The sequence below is a fragment of the Oncorhynchus keta genome, chromosome 8, assembly GCF_023373465.1.
Source record: "Oncorhynchus keta strain PuntledgeMale-10-30-2019 chromosome 8, Oket_V2, whole genome shotgun sequence".
In the NCBI taxonomy this organism is placed as follows: Eukaryota; Metazoa; Chordata; class Actinopteri; order Salmoniformes; family Salmonidae; genus Oncorhynchus; species Oncorhynchus keta.
Window position 1 is genome coordinate 25,628,381 of NC_068428.1, and position 20,988 is coordinate 25,649,368.

The 20,988-nt window shown below is 43.7% G+C and overlaps 1 protein-coding gene across 4 annotated transcripts in view; it reads left to right on the top strand.

The window, feature by feature from the left end:
• The window catches only part of LOC118371917 (uronyl 2-sulfotransferase-like), a 150,667-nt gene extending 131,586 nt beyond the window's left edge, over nt 1–19,081 (top strand). Inside the window, exons 4-9 of one of the 4 annotated variants that reach the window (XR_008140922.1) lie at nt 355–434; nt 1,443–1,596; nt 11,361–11,458; nt 11,630–11,787; nt 14,438–15,849; nt 15,904–19,081. Coding sequence is in view for 1 of the 4 variants with exons in the window: in XM_052523878.1 (XP_052379838.1) it covers nt 355–434; nt 1,443–1,596; nt 11,361–11,458; nt 11,630–11,787; nt 14,438–14,730 (783 nt within the window). In the remaining 3 variants the exon portion in view is untranslated. Of the gene's footprint in view, nt 1–354; nt 435–1,442; nt 1,597–11,360; nt 11,459–11,629; nt 11,788–14,437 lie in introns of all 4 variants that reach the window. The other 3 variants (XR_008140921.1, XR_008140923.1, XM_052523878.1) reach the window with 3 other exon arrangements.
• The last annotated feature ends 1,907 nt before the right edge of the window (nt 19,082–20,988 follow it).

Here is a 20,988-nt window from a genome sequence, read left to right on the forward strand (position 1 = left end):
GATGTTGTCAGGTTCTGACACAGTGGACAGGCGGTCTCCAACATGATGATGTTGTCAGGTTCTGACACAGTGGACAGGCGGTCTCCAACATGATGATGTTGTCAGGTTCTAACACAGTGGACAGGCAGTCTCCACAACCTCTTAATCGATTTCTCTGCTGATGCCAGAACATGTGAAATGAATGTGTCATTAATGACAGATATTCCATCATTGCCTATTAAAGCACAAAAGCGTTTAGTGAAAATGGTTCTAAATTAACTTTCTGTTTGTTTCTGCTTCCATCCTGGGGAGACATACTGTCTTTGATACAAGTATAGACTAGTACAGTAATTTCTCTTGATGTGTGTCTTTCAGGTGGACCTTATGAGGAACATCAGCAACATCCCTCAGCCTTTCCTGTACACCAGACATGTCCACTTTCTCAACTTCACCCGGTAACTACAGCAGAGCACATCACGTGTGACAACTGGCACCATCCATCCGTCAATGATGCTAAGATCTCAATGGCATACAGAACCACCTGAAACAGCGGAGTTTCACTGTTATAGCTATGACTGGACAATGTTTTAATCAGAACCGTTTCTGTAGTTTACATTTTCAGAAAAGTCTTAACATTTGATTTAATGTCTTTACCAACAATGGCAATATGCACTGAGAGTACAAAACATTAAGAACACCTGCTCTTTGCATGACATAGACTGACCAGGTGAATCCAGGTGAATGTTATGATCCTTTAATTGATGTCACCTGTTAAATCCACTTCAATCAATGGAGATCAGGGATCATCAACTAGATTCAGCCGCGGGCCTCTTTTTTCTTAAGCGGATGGTCAGGGGGCCGGAACATAATTACAAATCATTTGTAGACAGCAAATTGACCGCAAGAAGCCCAAACTTGTTTGGAAAAATAAAATCACCCGCGGCCCGCCAGCTGGGGAACCTGGTGTAGAGGAGGGGGAGGAGACTTGCCTTGAAACAGTTGAGATATGGATTGTGTGTGCCAATCAGAGGGTGAAGAAGTGATTGAGGTGCCGTTGAACGGGGTATTGTAGTAGGTGCCATGTGCACCGGTTTGAGTGTGTCAAGAACTGCAACACGGTTGGGTTTTTCACACTCAAAAGTTTCCTGTGTATCAAGAATGGTCCTCCACCCAAAGGACATCCAGCCTAGTTGACATAACTGTGGGAAGCATTGAAGTCAACATGGGCCAGCATCCCTGTGGAAAGTTTTTGATACCTTGCCCATGCCCCAACGAATTGAGGCTGTTCTCAGGGGAAAGGGAGGTGCAATGAATATTAAGGTGTTCCTCATGTTTTGTACACTCCGTGTAAGTCAGTTGCCCATCTCCTTATCAACTAGGTCCCAATACTGCCCCACTGTGAAGAACTGTACTATGTGCCCTGTATAAATATGTGCCCGTCCATCTGTCCCTCTGTCTGTCAGGTTCAGGATAGAGCAGCCCGTCTACATCAACATCATACGGGACCCCATTAACCGTTTCCTCTCCAACTACTTCTTCCGACGTTTCGGGGACTGGAGGGGGGAGCAGAATCACCTCATCCGAACACCAGGGATGAAAGGTGACGAGAGATACCTGGTGAGACTTCTTCGTTCCATTAGCAGCATCAGTGTGTTGGTTTGAATGCTAATGGTCCAGGATATTAATGTAGTATGTGGATCATTCTGACCTCAACCGTAACTGACTGGATGACTGAGTTATTAGATTGTACACAGTCCTTCCTTGTCTCCATCTGTTTCAGCGTCAGGATGGCTGTGTAATGCTTCCATTATTCTCTGGCAATAAGGCACGTTATTGAAAAACAATTATACATGAGATGTCTAATTGTCAAACATTCTACAAAAGGAAATTGATAAATAATTCAGTCTTAATTGGAAGGTTTCGGATTATATGGATTATATAGATTTTACAGTGTTTTTGACTCTGCATGATTGTCTTAGGTTCAACTGATTTAGATGCTGGAACATCAAACACCTTTTATTCTTACCATAATGACATATTTGAGAAAAAATAATCAGGTGAGGCTCAGCATATACTGTAGTAATAGTAATAATAACACTGTGTTACTTATAGCCCTACGGTATTGAATGTATGAAGTCCTGAAAGAGTTCATTGTAACAGTTCTACAATAGAAACCATAGGTCTACTCCTAGAAGACACAGGGTACGTGGTGTGGCATACAAAGGAAGGGTAACGGAGTGTTTGCCCCTTGTGGGCTGTTGTCATCCCTCCATTCCTCCATTCTCCCATTCCTCCATTCTCCCATCCCTCCATTCCTCCATTCCTCCATTCTCCCATCCCTCCATTCCTCCATTCCTCCATTCTCCCATCCCTCCATTCCTCCATTCCTCCATTCTCCCATTCCTCCATTACTCTATTGTCCCATTCCTCCATTCTCCCATCCCTCCATTCCTCCATTCCTCCATTCTCCCATCCCTCCATTCCTCCATTCCTCCATTCTCCCATCCCTCCATTCCTCCATTACTCTATTGTCCCATTCCTCCATTCTCCCATCCCTCCATTCCTCCATTCTCCCATTCCTCCATTACTCTATTGTCCCATTCCTCCATTCTCCCATTCCTCCATTCTCCCATTCCTCCATTACTCTATTGTCCCATTCCTCCATTCTCCCATTCCTCCATTACTCTATTGTCCCATTCCTCCATTCTCCCATTCCTCCATTACTCTATTGTCCCATTCCTCCATTCTCCCATTCCTCCATTCTCCCATTCCTCCATTACTCTATTGTCCCATTCCTCCATTCTCCCATTCCTCCATTACTCTATTGTCCCATTCCTCCATTCTCCCATTCCTCCATTACTCTATTGTCCCATTCCTCCATTCCTCCATTCCTCCATTCTCCCATTCCTCCATTACTCTATTGTCCCATTCCTCCATTCTCCCATTCCTCCATTACTCTATTGTCCCATTCCTCCATTCTCCCATTCCTCCATTCTCCCATTCCTCCATCCGTCCATTCTCCCATTCCTCCATTCTCCCATTCCTCCATCCCTCCATTCTCCCATTCCTCCATTCTCCCATTCCTCCATCCCTCCATTCTCCCATTCCTCCATTCTCCCATTCCTCCATCCCTCCATTCTCCCATTCCTCCATTCTCCCATGCCTCCATTCTCCCATTCCTCCATTCCTCCATTCTCCCATCCCTCCATTCTCCCATTCCTCCATTCCTCCATTCTCCCATTCCTCCATTCCTCCATTCCTCCATTCCTCCATTCTCCCATTCCTCCATTCCTCCATTGCTCTCAACTACCTAGAAGTCAATGACAGACCTGAATGAGTTAGAACAAATCTGACGGTTAGTTAGAGACCAGAACTATCTGGAAGTCAATATTCTGTGGTGATGTTGGTCGTCTCACGCTTTTCGAATGGCATTTACTGCTTCTTTTTATTTTCAAACTATCATTTCTATATGATTTGTGTGTGTTTTATTGAGTGGAGGTCCCATTTAAGTAAGGTTCAAATGGGAATTCATGCAGTTTTGTTAGTGTTGGTCTTGATTGGTGTGATCTGTATAGAGATGGAGTCAGCTAACATGCAATAGGAATGCCCCTTTCTGCTCCTCCAATCAGACATGTTTGCTGGTAGATACACACACACGTGCACACACATCCCGAGTTAGTTACATACCAACTGTGTTACATAATAAAAAAGTATAGAACACACACACCAGTGCGTTGTCAGAGGCCTTCACAATAACCATAACACACATTGAGCCAGCCACATTAGCAAAAACACAGTGAAGTGAATGTCATTGTGGCTGAGTCTAACTGGGTAATTCAGTTTGGCTCAGGGTCCCAGGAGTACCGCAGCATGTGCCTTATTAAAGTATATAGCACAAGAGGGCCCCTCCTATAGTAAAGGGGAGCTGCCGCTGGCTCACCTGAGAGTGTCTCTGTCTCCTGCTCTGTCTCCCGCTCTGTGTCCCGCAGCTCTGCGTCCTGCTGTGTGTCCTGCTGTGTGTCCTGCTGTATGTCCTGCTGTGTGTCCTGCCTGCTGTGTGTCCTGCTGTGTGTCCTGCTGTGTGTCCTGCTCAGTGTCCTGACGACTGCCAGAACAGCTCAGTCCCAGACACATAGACACAGTGCCAGAACAGCTCAGTCCCAGGCACACAGACACAGTGCCAGAACAGCTCAGTCCCAGACACAGTGCCAGAACAGCTCAGTCCCAGGCACACAGACACAGTGCCAGAACAGCTCAGTCCCAGACACAGTGCCAGAACAGCTCAGTCCCAGACACAGTGCCAGAACAGCTCAGTCCCAGACACATAGACACAGTGCCAGAACAGCTCAGTCCCAGGCACACAGACACAGTGCCAGAACAGCTCAGTCCCAGACACAGTGCCAGAACAGCTCAGTCCCAGGCACACAGACACAGTGCCAGAACAGCTCAGTCCCAGACACAGTGCCAGAACAGCTCAGTCCCAGGCACACAGACACAGTGCCAGAACAGCTCAGTCCCAGACACAGTGCCAGAACAGCTCAGTCCCAGACACAGTGCCAGAATAGCTCAGTCCAAGACACATAGACACAGTGCCAGAACAGCTCAGTCCCAGACACATAGACACAGTGCCAGAACAGCTCAGTCCCAGACACAGTGCCAGAACAGCTCAGTCCCAGGCACACAGACACAGTGCCAGAACAGCTCAGTCCCAGACACATAGACACAGTGCCAGAACAGCTCAGTCCCAGACACAGTGCCAGAACAGCTCAGCCCCAGGCACACAGACACAGTGCCATAACAGCTCAGTCCCAGGCACACAGACACAGTGCCAGAACAGCTCAGTCCCAGGCACACAGACACAGTGCCAGAACAGCTCAGTCCCAGACACACAGACACAGTGCCAGAATCAGAAAGAGCACACAAAATGTCTGCATGTTCTACCAGGGTTCTGGGTTCTCTTGGATTCGTATGGTTCCTTTGAAGACTCTTCCAGTTGTTCTGTTCCCTGTTGTCAGTCAACACGTATGTACCCGGTCAGAATGCAGAGCAGCGGATCTGAGAGGCAGAGCAGATTAAAAAAGCACTGAGTGGTATGTGTGAATTTCTTTGGGGATTCAAAGTTTAGCTTGAACTCTTTAAGAATATTGCTCCCTGTGTTAACAGGTCAGTCAGAAAGTAAGTCAGTCAGACAACTTATGTCCCCTTGGTAGCTGACTGAAAGGATAAGGTCCTCCCCTCTAAATCTATCATCTACATAGATAGGAACTGACACGTGTCCTTTTCTCTCATATTGTGTTGCCCGCAGAGTTTTTGATTTAAGAGGTTTAAGATGAATTCATTATGTTTTTTGGTAAGAGGAATAGAGAGTTTGAGAAATTGAGGAGTAGAGAAGAAGAGCAAGAAAGAGGGGAAATGGTGGTCTGTTATCAAAGCCCCAGTTCTACCATCGTCGCGTGGCCCCAGTCGGGCCCTATGAGGGTACAGGGGCCCACTCAAAGCTTATGAATGGTTTATGTTAATATGTCATGTTCCTGACAGGTCTCTGTGTTGTGCTGTGACCTGATTGTACACCAGGTGTCCCAGTATAATTAACACCACAGAACCCCAGACAGGACCAGAGCTGGGTGACAGAGTGTAGTCTTTAATAGTGGGCATGTGAAATGCAACCTAACACTTCCTGCAACCTTAGTGATATCATAATTCACACACCACACACACACACACACCCGCCTCACCCTACCACTCCCTCTCTGTTTTTGTGGGTACATTAAGTCATGTTTTATGTGTATAAGGGGGGAGGAACACAGTGAAGTCACAGGCAAATGTCATGTGAGTCACAGCGCCGACATTGTTGATAAGTGTGAAAACAAGGACTGCAGAGTGGTTCCAGAATGGAAACATACAGTGCATTCGGAAAGTATTCAGACCCCTTCCCCTTTTCCACATATTGTTACATTACACTCTTATTCTAAAATGGATTAAATAAAACATTTTCCTCATCAATCTACACACAATATCCCATAGTGACAAAGCAAAAATAGGTTTTAGAATTTTTTGCTAATTTATTATAAGTTAAAAACAGAAATACCTTACATGCATAAGTATTCAGAACCTTTGCTATGAGACTCGAAATTGAGCTCAGGTACATCCTGTTTCCATTGATCATCCTTCAGATGTTTCTATAACTTGATTGGAGTCCACCTCTGGTAAATTCAATTGATTGGACATGATTTGGAAAGGTACATATCTGTCTACATAAGCTCCGACAGTTGACAGAGAAAAAACCAAGCCATGAGGTCAAAGGAATTGTCCGTAGAGATCCGAGACAGGATTGTATCGAGGCACAGATCTGGAGAAGTGTACCAAAAAATGTCTGCAGCATTGAAGGTCCCCAAGAACGCAGTGGACTGCATCATTCTTAAACGGAAGAAGTTTGGAACCACCAAGACTCTTCCTAAAGCTGGCCATCTGGCCAAACTGAGCAATCAGGGGGAGAAGGGCCTTGGTCAGGGAGGTGACCAAGAACCGGATGGTCACTCTGACAGAGCTCCAGAGTTCCACTGTGGAGATGTGAGAACCTTCCAGAAGGACAACCATCTCTGCAGCACTCCATCAATCAGACCTTTATGGCCAGATGGATCCCCTCCTCAGTAAAAGGCACATGACAGCGCGCTTGAAGTTTGCCAAAAGGCACCAAAAGACTCTCAGACCATGAGAAACAAGATTCTCTGGTCTGATGAAACCAAGATTGAACCCTTTGGCCTGAATGACAAGCTTCACGCCTGGAGGAAACCAAGCACCATCCCTACTGTGAAGCATGGTGGGGGCAGCATCATGCTGTGGGGATGTTTTGTCAGTGGCAGGAACTGGTAGACTAGTCAGTATCGAGGTAAAGGTGAACTGAGCAAAGTACAGAGAGATCCTTGATGAAAACCTGCTCCAGAGCACTCAGGACCTCAGACTGAAGGTTTACCTTCCAACAGGACAATGACCCAAAGCAGACAGCAAAGACAATGCAGGAGTGGCTTCGGGACAAGTCTCTGAATGTGGCCTAGACAGAGCCCAGACTTGAACCCCATCGAACATCTCTGGAAAAACCTGAAAATCGCTGTGCAGTGATGCTCCCCATCCAACCTGACAGAGCTTGAGAGGATCTGCAGAGAAGAATGGAAGAAACTTCCCAAATACAGGCATGGCAAGCTTGTCGCGTCATACCCAACAAGACTCGAGGTTGTAATCACTGACAACGGTGCTTCAACAAAGTACTAAGTAAAGGGTCGGAATATGTAAATGTCATGTTTTTGCGTTTTCAGTATGGGGTATTGTGTGTAGATTGATGAGGGAAAAAGCTATTTCATTCATTTTAGAGTAAGGCTGTAACGTAACAAAATGTGGAAAATGTCAAGGGGTCTGAATACTTTCTGAATGCACTGCATAGTGTCCTACTCCCGCTACACACACACACTCTCTCCTTCCTGCTTCCCTGGATGGAGGAAGAAATTATTCTAGACTGTTATAGTTCTAATTGATGGGAGAAGTGCAAGAATGAACAGTACTTTGCAAAATTGTGTACGTGTGTGTGCGTGTGCGTATGCGTGTGTGTGTGTAGTATTTATGTGCTTCTCAGTGTGTGTCTTTTCAAATCCATTCACCCCAGCTCTTACCCCCTGTCCCTTCTCCTTCTCCTTTCATCCCAGACCCAGACTCGGTACCAAGTCAGTGTGCGGGTGTACAGGTTAGAGGTAATTTGTACATGTATGTGGGGGTGAAGTGATTATGCATAGATAATAAACAGCGAGTAGCAGCTTTGTAAAAATAAATGGATGGGCGGGTTCAATGTAAATAGTCCAGAGGCCAATTGATGAATTGTTCAGCAGTCTTATGGCTTGGGGGTAGAAGCTGTTAAGGGGCCTTTTGGTCCTAGATTAGGCACTCCGGTACCACTTGCCATGCGGTAGCAGAGAAAACAGTCTATGACTTGGGTAACTGGAGTCTCTGACAATATTTTGGGCTTTCCTCTGACACGCCTGGTATAGAGGTCCTGGATGGCAGGAAGCTTGGCCCCAGTGGTGATTCGTTGGTGATGTGTCCTCTTCACTACTGTCTTGGTGTGTTTGGACCATGATAGTTCGTTGGTGATGTGTCCTCTTCACTACTGTCTTGGTATGTTTGGACCATGATAGTTTGTTGGTGATGTGTCCTCTTCACTACTGTCTTGGTGTGTTTGGACCATGATAGTTTGTTGGTGATGTGTCCTCTTCACTACTGTCTTGGTGTGTTTGGACCATGATAGTTTGTTGGTGATGTGTCCTCTTCACTACTGTCTTGGTGTGTTTGGACCATGATAGTTTGTTGGTGATGTGTCCTCTTCACTACTGTCTTGGTGTGTTTGGACCATGATAGTTTGTTGGTGATGTGTCCTCTTCACGACTGTCTTGGTATGTTTGGACCATGATAGTTTGTTGGTGATGTGCCCTCTTCACAACTGTCTTGGTATGTTTGGACCATGATAGTTTGTTGGTGATGTGTCCTCTTCACGACTGTCTTGGTATGTTTGGACCATGATAGTTTGTTGGTGATGTGCCCTCTTCACAACTGTCTTGGTATGTTTGGACCATGATAGTTTGTTGGTGATGTGTCCTCTTCACTACTGTCTTGGTATGTTTGGACCATGATAGTTTGTTGGTGATGTGTCCTCTTCACTACTGTCTTGGTATGTTTGGACCATGATAGTTTGTTGGTGATGTGTCCTCTTCACTACTGTCTTGGTATGTTTGGACCATGATAGTTTGTTGGTGATGTGTCCTCTTCACTACTGTCTTGGTATGTTTGGACCACGATAGTTTGTTGGTGATGTGTCCTCTTCACTACTGTCTTGGTATGTTTGGACCATGATAGTTTGTTGGTGATGTGTCCTCTTCACTACTGTCTTGGTATGTTTGGACCACGATAGTTTGTTGGTGATGTGTCCTCTTCACTACTGTCTTGGTATGTTTGGACCACGATAGTTTGTTGGTGATGTGCCCTCTTCACGACTGTCTTGGTATGTTTGGACCATGATAGTTTGTTGGTGATGTGTCCTCTTCACTACTGTCTTGGTATGTTTGGACCATGATAGTTTGTTGGTGATGTGTCCTCTTCACTACTGTCTTGGTATGTTTGGACCATGATAGTTTGTTGGTGATGTGTCCTCTTCACTACTGTCTTGGTATGTTTGGACCATGATAGTTTGTTGGTGATGTGGACACCAAGGAACTTGAATCTCTCAACCCGCTCCACTACATCCCAGTTGATGTTAATGGGGGCCTGTTCGGCCAGCCTTTTCCTGTAGTCCATGATCAGCTCCTTTGTCTTGCTCACATTGAGGGAGAGGTTGTTGTCCTAGCATTGTGTCTCTGACCTTCTCCATGTCAGATATAGAGATTAAATGTATTCAATTTTGAGTTTGCAGCCCAATATTACACTTTATATACATCACAGAAGACATAGAAACACCAGATTTGAGTTGAGTTTCTTTAGATAATGTTTATTATGAATATTAATAACATTCCACCCATGAAGCCAAAAAGAGCGCTTTTGGCCAATGACTACAGGAAAGGATTACCCTCTGTGGTGAGGCATCTAGACTCCAGCTGTTAACTTGACAAATTGCCCTTTTCCAAGTAAAACTGAGGACATTCTCACCTATCAGCATGTAGGCCACAGTGAAATAAACCAACATCACACAAGACCTCCTGCTCTTTTTATTCATGTCTACTCTCTCTTCACCTGTTTCAACTCAGAAAGATGGGTCTGTGTTTTTGTGTGTGTGTGTGTGTGTGTGTGTGTGTGTGTGTGTGTGTGTGTGTGTGTGTGTGTGTGTGTGTGTGTGTGTGTGTGTGTGTGTGTGTGTGTGTGTGTGTGTGTGTGTGTGTGTGTGTGTGTGTGTGTGTGTGTGTCTTGAGTATGTGGGTGTGCGAGCTTGCTTGCCTGCTTGTGTGTGTGAATGGTTTTGAGTGTGTGTGTGTGTATCTTTCATGTGTTTTTGAGTGTTGTGTCGCCCAGGCCTCGTTGCTGTCAATAAAGCTTACGTCACCTGACATGACATGGATTTGACTCTTGGGTTTGTAGCAGAGAGAGAGAAAAGACTGGGTGACTTCACTCCTTTATGGGTTTTTAATCTCTTTCTTTTTTAATTTGGTCTCAGTGGGCCTTCTTTGTTCAGCCCACTGGTTAAACAGAGAGGTGGTTTAGTGTTTCACTGCTCTGCTCCAGTGGCTCCTGCCTCTGGACACTTTCTTTTTTCTTTTTCATATAGGGGCTGGGTCAGGAGGGAGAGAAGATGGTGGGATTGGGATGTTTGTAGCATGGCCAAAATAATGTGGCTTAGCGGAGGAGACCAAAGGTTACCCTTGTTTCAGTATATTGGTCTGCATTACTAAACAGTCATCATTTTGGTCAGAGAATAATAGCATTGACCCCTCACTACATGTTGCTCTTGAGATACCGTACATATTCCACTGAGAAGAAAACAGATTAGCTAATAACTGCTTATAGGAAGCTGAATGTCTTATTTAGGCTGTCCGAGAGTGGTTTGAAGATAGTGCCTGTTTACTTTTTTTGGTTTGTTTAAAAAAGTATCTTTATTTAAGATGTTCACATTTTACAATCATAAATAATTCAAATAAATACATATTAACTTCATATTAACTCATAATTACGTAACATGATTTAGAAATGTAATTATGCCCCCCACCTCTTTGCCTGCTAGGAGGAGGGGTGGTGCAGGGAGATCTACATCCCATTTAACTAAGTGGCCAGAGATCAAGCATATTAATAGTGCCATGGAAGTTTCTAGAGTTCATATTTTTTCTTCTTTTTAGTTCCTTTTTGATTTGTTAAAATACAATGTAAAATAGTGTTCAAACCAAAAAGTTATGTTATAGCCATAATGCAGCTTGTCTTCCAAATGTTACTGTTTACCACCATAATTCTTAGGTAATGTCAATGATTCTTGTCCACCATAATAGGTTTACCAACACTAACCATCAAAAAGTAGTATGAGTTCCTTAAGACAGAAGACTTGGTGAAGGGTTCCCCCTAGTGAGAGTAATGTGCAATTGCACTTTTCATTCAATCCCATTATTCTTGCAGAATAGTAGGCGTCTTGTCACATTGGAGGCTGCTGAGGGGAGGACGGCTCATAATAATGGCTGGAATGGCGTGAATGGAATGGCATCAAACCATGTGTTTCATGTATTTGATACCATTCCACATATTCCACTCCAGACGTTACCACGAGCCCATCCTCCCCAATTAAGGTGCCTCCAACTTCCTGTACAACCTGAAGGTGATTGTCTGTTTTTCTGATGGGCTGTCTCTTCGGTCTCCCTCCTGTCCAGGATATCAATGTGTGCATCCTGGAGAATTACCCAGAATGCTCCAACCCCAGACTCTTCTACATCATCCCATATTTCTGTGGACAGCACCCCCAGTGCAGGTAATAAGATCAGTATTGCAGGGAATCAGGCTCCACATTTGTTACACATTATCCTGACTGGTATTAATATTTTTTCTAAAGGTAATGTTTATTGAAGTATTATTTGTTATAATTCCCTCTGGGCTGGTTGATATTTTCCTCTGACTGTGCCTGTTGTTCTGTGTGTTTCAGGGAGCCGGGACAATGGGCACTGGAGAGGGCCAAACAGAACGTTCTAGAGAACTTCCTTATCGTGGGGATCCTAGAGGAGCTGGAAGATGTCCTGCTTCTTCTTGAGAGACTGTTACCTCACTACTTTACTGACGTACTCAACATCTACAAGAGCCCAGGTAGGCCTACACACCAGATTTTAACTGCCCTTTGTGCAGGCTAACCATCTACCACGTTGTTGTCCTTATAAACTGGGGATTTCACTCGCGCAGCACCTGTTTCCACGACGGTGTTGTAGCCTATACCCATATCAGATGAGCAACTTTCTCTGGGGACGGCTCCACATTCCGTAACAGCATTTTTGTCCCACCCAGTTTATCATTGGAATGTGCTACAAAACGAGGCAATGTTGTGCTTTAGGACCATACGGACGCCTCCGAGCGGTCAGGTAGACTGTTTGGAGTGTTTATCCTACTGAATCAAAATAAGAAAAAATGATTCGTTATGCCCCCACTTCTAAATGATTCGTTATGCCCCCACTTCTAAATGATTCGTTATGCCCCCACTTCTAAATGATTCGTTATGCCCCCACTTCTAAATGATTCGTTATGCCCCTACTTCTAAATGATTCGTTATGCCCCCACTTCTAAATGATTCGTTATGCCCCCACTTCTAAATGATTCGTTATGCCCCCACTTCTAAATGATTCGTTATGCCCCCACTTCTAAATGATTCGATATGCCCCCACTTCTAAATGATTCGTTATGCCCCCACTTCTAAATTATTCGTTATGCCCCCACTTCTAAATGATTCGATATGCCCCCACTTCTAAATGATTCGTTATGCCCCCACTTCTAAATGATTCGTTATGCCCCCACTTCTAAATGATTCGTTATGCCCCCACTTCTAAATGATTCGTTATGCCCCCACTTCTAAATGATTCGTTATGCCCCCACTTCTAAATGATTCGTTATGCCCCCACTTCTAAATGATTCGATATGCCCCCACTTCTAAATGATTCGTTATGCCCCCACTTCTAAATGATTCGTTATGCCCCCACTTCTAAATGATTCGTTATGCCCCCACTTCTAAATGATTCGTTATGCCCCCACTTCTAAATGATTCGTTATGCCCCCACTTCTAAAACCATCGTTGCACCCCTGCCCATATCGTACACCTTTATTTTAATTTATCTGGTTAGGCCTAAATGAGTCATTTTAGCGTGAGCTAGGCTATATATATGGAAAGTAAACTTGGAAACGTGTCGTATTCTCACGTGGAGAGGGGGCATAAATTCTGCGATTGGACAAATTAGAACGTTTTATCACCACACAAATAAGAGACCGTGTGCGTGGCTGGTAGCCTTATGTCTGCCTCGTGGCTCAAAGAATACAGCAAGCTCGTGGGTTTAAAAATAAAAGTATTATATTGATAAAAAATGTTTCCGACCCACAATGTATTTGTTCTAAACCACTAGCCAACCTAAGCGTTGAAAGAATGTTTTCATTTCACCCGCTAGCGGATATTTTTGCGTCTCACCTGCTACTCGACTAATGATTAGCCCAATAGGGTAAATGCCGATAGGTAAACCCCATGCTTCAGCCTATTTATTTACAGCCACTATGCTGTATGGGCTACAGGTGATAATGTTGATTCTTAATAGCATACTTGATAATAGCATACTTAAAGTAAGAGCATACTTTAAAATTATACCAATATTATTTGGCTCATTTCTGGAGGTGGAAATTATATTTTAGAAGGTGTTTTTTTTACATTCATTTTGAAGTAGTGTGTCCTTTTAAAAAGTCACCAGAACTGAGAACCTCAGTCCTGCTACATAGAAATGATCCGCAACTTTTTCCCACCAATGCTACACAGGAAACACTGGTACATACACAACCACACCCTGGCATGTACAGAACCAGTCCACACACCGACTCATTCAAGGGTTTTTCTTTATTATTACTATTTTCTACATTGTAGAATAATAGTGAAGACATCAAGACTATGGAATCATGTAGTAACCCAAAGTATTAAACAAATCTAAATATATTTTATTTGAGATTCTTCAAATAGGCACCCTTTGCCTTGATGACAGCTTTGAACACTCTTGGCATTCTCTCAACCAGCTTCATGAGGTAGTCACCTGGAATTAATTTCAATTAACAGGTGTGCCTTGTTAAAAGTTAATTTGTGGTATTTCTTTCCTTCTTAATGCATTTGAGCCAATCAGTTGTTTTGTGACAAGGTAAGGGTGGTATACAGAAGATACCCTATTTGATAAAATACCAAGTCCATATTATGGCAAGAACAGCTCAAATAAGCAAAGAGAAATGACAATCCATCATTTCTTTAAGACATGAAGGTCAGTCAATTCAGAAAATGTCAAAACCATCAAGCGCTATGATGAAACTAGCTCTGATGAGGACCGCCACAGGAAAGAAGCACGGTGGCTAGGAAAAACTCCCTAGAATGGCCGGAACCTAGGAAGAAACCTAGAGTGTTAGTGTTATTTCATGGTTTTGATGTCTTTGATGTATTTCATTGTCTTGATGTCTACAATATAGAAAATAGTCAAACTAAAGAAAATCCTGGAATGAGTAGGCGTGTCCAAACTTTTGACTGGTACTGTATATGCCTGTTACACTGCATTGAAATGATTAAAGGAATATTTCACTCCAAAAACAAACTTTGTCCAAATGTTATTTTCATACCTCAAAAGTGATCTACAGTAGGCCTAACTCTCCTTTTGATGGATGACAATATGTATTTTCTTCACATTTTAACCATACATGAATAACTTCCGGGTCTGTTTCTCTGTCTCCGCAGACTACAGGAAGATGGGGAACATGACTGGTACGGTGCGTAAACACACACCCACTCTGGAGGCCCTTCAGGTTCTGTACCACCGCATGCGCTACGAGTACGACTTCTACAACTTCATCCGAGACCAGTTCCACTTGATGAAGAAGAAGATTGGCCTCAAATCGGTCCCCCGACCATCTTCCCACCAGGCCTCCTTCCTAAGAGACCTCTCCCTCCGAACCCCAGAGCCCCTGGATGAAGATGAGGAGCTGGAGACCGACCTGGAGGATGCCAACAGCTGGTTCGTCCAGCCCTGACCAATGCCGTGGTGACTGAGGACTTTACTTGCATCTGGTTGGCTGGAGGTGGCATGATAAAGGGGCGGGGGATGTGCCCTGTCTGTCAGCATTCCCAGGAGGGCGATTGGTTGGGGGTGTGTGGATCCTGATGCCTGTGTTTTTACGGGCTACATATTCCGTTCATCTTGGACTCTCTACTCACCGCTGAGAGCCTTAGGAGTGGGCTCTGATTCTCTGCTACCACTGAGGACCTTAGGAGTGGGCTCTGATTCTCTGCTACCACTGAGGACCTTGGGAGTGGGCTCGGACTCTCTGCTACCACTGAGGACCTTGGAAGTGGGCTCGGACTCTCTGCTACCACTGAGGACCTTAGGAGTGGGCTCTGATTCTCTGCTACCACTGAGGACCTTGGGAGTGGGCTCGGACTCTCTGCTACCACTGAGGACCTTGGGAGTGGGCTCGGACTCTCTGCTACCACTGAGGACCTTAGGAGTGGGCTCGGACTCTCTGCTACCACTGAGAACCTTAGGAGTGGGCTCGGACTCTCTGCTACCACTGAGGACCTTGGGAGTGGACTCGGACTCTCTGCTACCACTGAGGACCTTGGGAGTGGACTCGGACTCTCTGCTACCACTGAGGACCTTGGGAGTGGACTCGGACTCTCTGCTCACCGCTGAGGACCTTCGTTGTGGGCGGATGGATGGATGGACGAACTGACATATTTAAAGATTGACTAGAATAATGGATGGGGGGGGGGGGTTGCTTTAAAAAGCTCACTTTGCTTGTTTTAAGGTTTTATTTTTGTTTTGTTGGTTTGAGGCCGTCCTGTTTGGGGTATCTCCAGGTGAGATAAGACAAAAGGGATTTGGACCTATGAACATTTTAAATGTTGAGGGGAGGGCTACATGTTAGGATCAGGAAAAATTCAGACACCAACATAGGTGCAGGGATGATGGGGTGAAGGAGCATGTTGAGGTGTGAGAGAGCAGGGAAGAGACAGGGATGATGGGGGTGAAGGAGCATGTTGAGGTGTGAGAGAGCAGGGAAGAGACAGGGATGATGGGGGTGAAGGAGCATGTTGAGGTGTGAGAGAGCAGGGAAGAGAAAGGGATGATGGGGGTGAAGGAGCATGTTGAGGTGTGAGAGAGCAGGGAAGAGAAAGGGATGATGGGGGTGAAGGAGCGTGTTGAGGTGTGAGAGAGCAGGGAAGAGACAGGGATGATGGGGGTGAAGGAGCGTGTTGAGGTGTGAGAGAGCAGGGAAGAGACAGGGATGATGGGGGTGAAGGAACGTGTTGAGGAGTGAGAGAGCAGGGAAGAGACAGGGATGATGAAATTGGAGGGGTTGTGTGTAACAGGTCTACTTTTAGTGCTTGACCACTCCGTCTCTCCCTGTCTCTCCCAGCCTCCTTTTCTCCCTTTCTTTTCCCCTTATTTTCTCTCTCTCCCTCACACTCTGCCTGTTTTAAGGGCCCTTGTTTTCTCTCTCTCCCTCACACTCTGCCTGTTTTAAGGGCCCTTGTTTTCTCTCTCTCCCTCACACTCTGCCTGTTTTAAGGGCCCTTGTTTTCAAAGTGTTATTCAAAGTGCCAAACTGTCAAATGGTATGTCATAGTCATAAACTTCTCTAAGTGCCAAACCTAACCAAGTGGGGTCAGACACCTTCTGTTCCTAGAAACCCTGTTTGGGAGGATCCTCTGCTCACAGTGGGAGGGGCCGGGGTGACTTGGTTTAGCCCAAATGTGATAGTGTCTATGCATAACAGAATCAGTTTACTTTGTTTAATACATTTTGATATGATGAGTGGGTCAAATGGCAGGAAGAGCACCCAACTATGAATTCAAAGAATTCCAACTGTGTGTCTACGATTGGATTTGACAACAACATTTGTCAGACTGACAATGTATGAAGAAAGGTTGAATATTTTGGTACATAACTTGGGAAATATTAAGAAATGTATGATGTTGGTTGGTGAAAATGTGTTTTTCCTCAAATTTTGACATCTCCATTGGACCGACCATTGATGTTGACATCTCCATTGGACCGACCATTGATGTTGACATCTCCATTGGAACGACCATTGATGTTGACATCTCCATTGGACCGACCATTGATGTTGACATCTCCATTGGAACGACCATTGATGTTGACATCTCCATTGGAACGACCATTGATGTTGACATCTCCATTGGACCGACCATTGATGTTGACATCTCCATTGGACCGACCGTTGATGTTGACATCTCCATTGGAACGACCATTGATGTTGACATCTCCATTGGAACGACCATTGATGTTGACATCTCCATTGGACCGACCATTGATGTTGACATCTCCATTGGAACGACCATTGATGTTGACATCTCCATTGGACCGACCATTGATGTTGACATCTCCATTGGAACGACCATTGATGTTGACATCTCCATTGGAACGACCATTGATGTTGACATCTCCATTGGAACGACCATTGATGTTGACATCTCCATTGGAACGACCATTGATGTTGACATCTCCATTGGACCGACCATTGATGTTGACATCTCCATTGGACCGACCATTGATGTTGACATCTCCATTGGACCGACCATTGATGTTGACATCTCCATTGGACCGACCATTGATGTTGACATCTCCATTGGACCGACCATTGATGTTGACATCTCCATTGGACCGACCATTGATGTTTGACATCTCCATTGGACCGACCATTGATGTTGACATCTCCATTGGAACGACCATTGATGTTGACATCTCCATTGGAACGACCATTGATGTTGACATCTCCATTGGACCGACCATTGATGTTGACATCTCCATTGGACCGACCATTGATGTTGACATCTCCATTGGACCGACCATTGATGTTGACATCTCCATTGGAACGACCATTGATGTTGACATCTCCATTGGAACGACCATTGATGTTGACATCTCCATTGGACCGACCATTGATGTTGACATCTCCATTGGACCGACCATTGATGTTGACATCTCCATTGGAACGACCATTGATGTTGACATCTCCATTGGAACGACCATTGATGTTGACATCTCCATTGGAACGACCATTGATGTTGACATCTCCATTGGACCGACCATTGATGTTGACATCTCCATTGGAACGACCATTGATGTTTGACATCTCCATTGGAACGACCATTGATGTTGACATCTCCATTGGAACGACCATTGATGTTGACATCTCCATTGGAACGACCATTGATGTTGACATCTCCATTGGAACGACCATTGATGTTGACATCTCCATTGGACCGACCATTGATGTTGACATCTCCATTGGACCGACCATTGATGTTGACATCTCCATTGGAACGACCATTGATGTTGACATCTCCATTGGAACGACCATTGATGTTTGACATCCTTCAACAACAACAGAAATCGAATAAAAAGATTATTTCAAAGATAAATCTGAGGGATGAAACATTTAAATCCAACGCTTTACCTGAACTCACCAAATGAAATGACAATGTGTTCACAGTCTGCACTTCGTCTTATTTGAGATTGTTCAACCTCGGCTTGTTGGTTACTGTAATGTCTAAATCCACAACTTTGTTTCTAAACTCTCCCCTGACTCTCAGTGCTACAATATTTCATAGAGCAGCCATGGTGGTGTACTTTGGCCATTTACTGATAACTCAACACCCAGAGAAGAAAATGGCCACAACCACCTACCTGGCAGTCATACCTATAGTTGCGGTCAAATATATTGGCACCCTCACTATTTCTTCTAAAATAAGTAGATTTGGAAAAAGATATTAATGTGTATGTGTTTGATTTACAACTGCACAGGACCAAGAAGAAAGTAAAAAATCCAAACTGAAATTAAGACTTTTCACTTCAAAGTTAAAAATAGCCTTGACTAAGTGATTCACAATTCAAATTGATTTGTTTCTAATTCTGGTTTACTGTGCAATTTATCTCACCTGTGGAAAGTTCCAGGTGCCTACAGGGTAAAAAGAGCAATTCAACCCGTTTTAAATGCTCCATTGCACTCAATTAAAAAGGGCAAGGTGCCAATATGTTTGACCACATCTGTAAGCCATAGTCATTGTACTGTCATTGCCTTCAGCGTGGATTTTCTTTTTGACATTTTAATTTATTATTATGTATCCATTTTCATTCCAGAAAGGATTCTCAGGAAAAAAAAGGTTTCTTACAACGTTGAAATAAGTTGTACAATCAAGCTATTCATAGTATCTTAAGATGAGTAAAATATCATCTTATATCCCCAATAAAATTATATGAACATTTTAAAGAAATGGTTGAACTGTTTTTACAATAAATGGAATCCATTCATTTCAATCTCCCCTGTCAGTTTTCTAAATAAAAACCTAACAATTGCAGTTGCTGTCTGTGCTTCCTCAAAATTATTTTTTATACAATAAAGCAGTGCATGCCTATTGTTTTCCAATCCAAGAGGATACATTAATTGTACATTTACCCACCTAGCTCTGAATCCATGAAATAAATGCAGTCTGTTATGTGCTAACAACCTGATAAACAAGTACTTGGTTATTCATGTAAGTTCTGTTCCAGTTCCACCTGATGAACAAGAACATTGGCCTCAAGTGTCTCCCTACCCCCTGAACACCAGGCCTCCATCTAAGGGATAAAACCCCAGTTCACAACACCCTAGAGACCCAGGAAGAGGACAACCAAGACCCCAACAGCTGGTTTGTTACCACAGAAATAGATAATTCAACCATTGAGCAATGATCAAATTTGGCTGGAAGGGAAGGATAAGAGCGTCTGCAAAATGACTTAAATGTAAATGTTTATGTCAGAACACTATCAGTTTCCATTGAGACTGACTGATGATAGCCATTATCGCCGTTGTGGAGTTGGAAGCTTACTCCTCCACTAGACGTATTTTGGGGAAAAGTCTGTCCTCCACCCGCTCTTCTCTGTCCTCTCTCCTACGTGACTCGGAAACCGATAAGTGGTGAATGGATGTAATTTCGTTTAATAGGCGAATGGAAGCATGTCCTCCCCTCCTCGATAGCCACCTTTCATTGAGGATAATCATGTGTACCAGAGTCCTTCACGGAAGAGTTTTCAAACCCCCTTTGAGTCAGCTTTTGTTTTGTCGGAGGAGGAAAGCATGCTCACATTTAAAATTAGTATGCTACTTATTTTATCTATGTGTTACGAACTGGCTCGTAGCCTGTAGCAAAGAGGGAGACAAATGCGGAGACAAGGAAATAAAAAACGTACAGTACCGGTCAAAAGTTTGGACACCTACTCATTCAAGGGTTTTTCATTAGTTTTACTATTTTCTACAATGTAGAATAATAGTGAAGACATCAAAACTATGAAATAACACATATGGAATCATGTAACCGAAAAATCTATATTTTTTATATTCTTAATTTAAAAGGCACTCGCACATCTGAGCAATATTTTTTGTAGGTGCATGGTAACAGTTGAACAAGATGAAGGAAAAAGGAAACCGCACACTGGTCTTGATAGTATATTTAATAAGCTTTAAGTATCGGTCTCACGGCCTTCGTCAGAACTTTTGTGAGTAAAAAAAAAATAGCACCCTTATGTATGGGCTAGTAACCGGAAGCTTGCAAGTTCAAATCCCCGAGCTGACAAGGTACAAATCTGTCGTTCTGCCCCTGAACAGTAAGTTAACCCACTGTTCTTAGGCCGTCATTGAAAATAACAATTTGTTCTTAACTGACTTTCCCAGTTAAATAAAGGTTTAAAATATATATATATATATATATATATATATATGTAGACCTAGCACCACCCACATCCGTTCCACGCTTCGAAAGGGGTTGGAGGCGAAGGAAAAAAACAATAATAAGTGCTACCAAATATAACAATATATATTTCGTAAATATACGAATCAAGTGTGTACATAAAACGTATTAAACACGTCTGTAAAACCACAATGAGGACATAACTTTCTCGGTAGGTCTTTCGTTAATCATTGGGTACATCGTACGAAACACATCAGAGTAATCTTATATGGGGGCATAATTCATGTTCAAATTCACAACATAACATACATAGGCATTTCATTATTAAGTCCTTTAGGAAATAATGTCTGGAGGGTGAACATCCAAAAATATTATATTTTACTCAGAGTATTATTAATATCACCACCCCTGTCTAATATGTTAACTTTCTCTATGCCACAAAATCTAAAAAGGTAGAAATGTCATGCTTTAGTTCATTAAAATGTACTGCGACTGGATAATCCCTGTCGTTTCTCTCCACTGAGAGCGAATTCCCTACA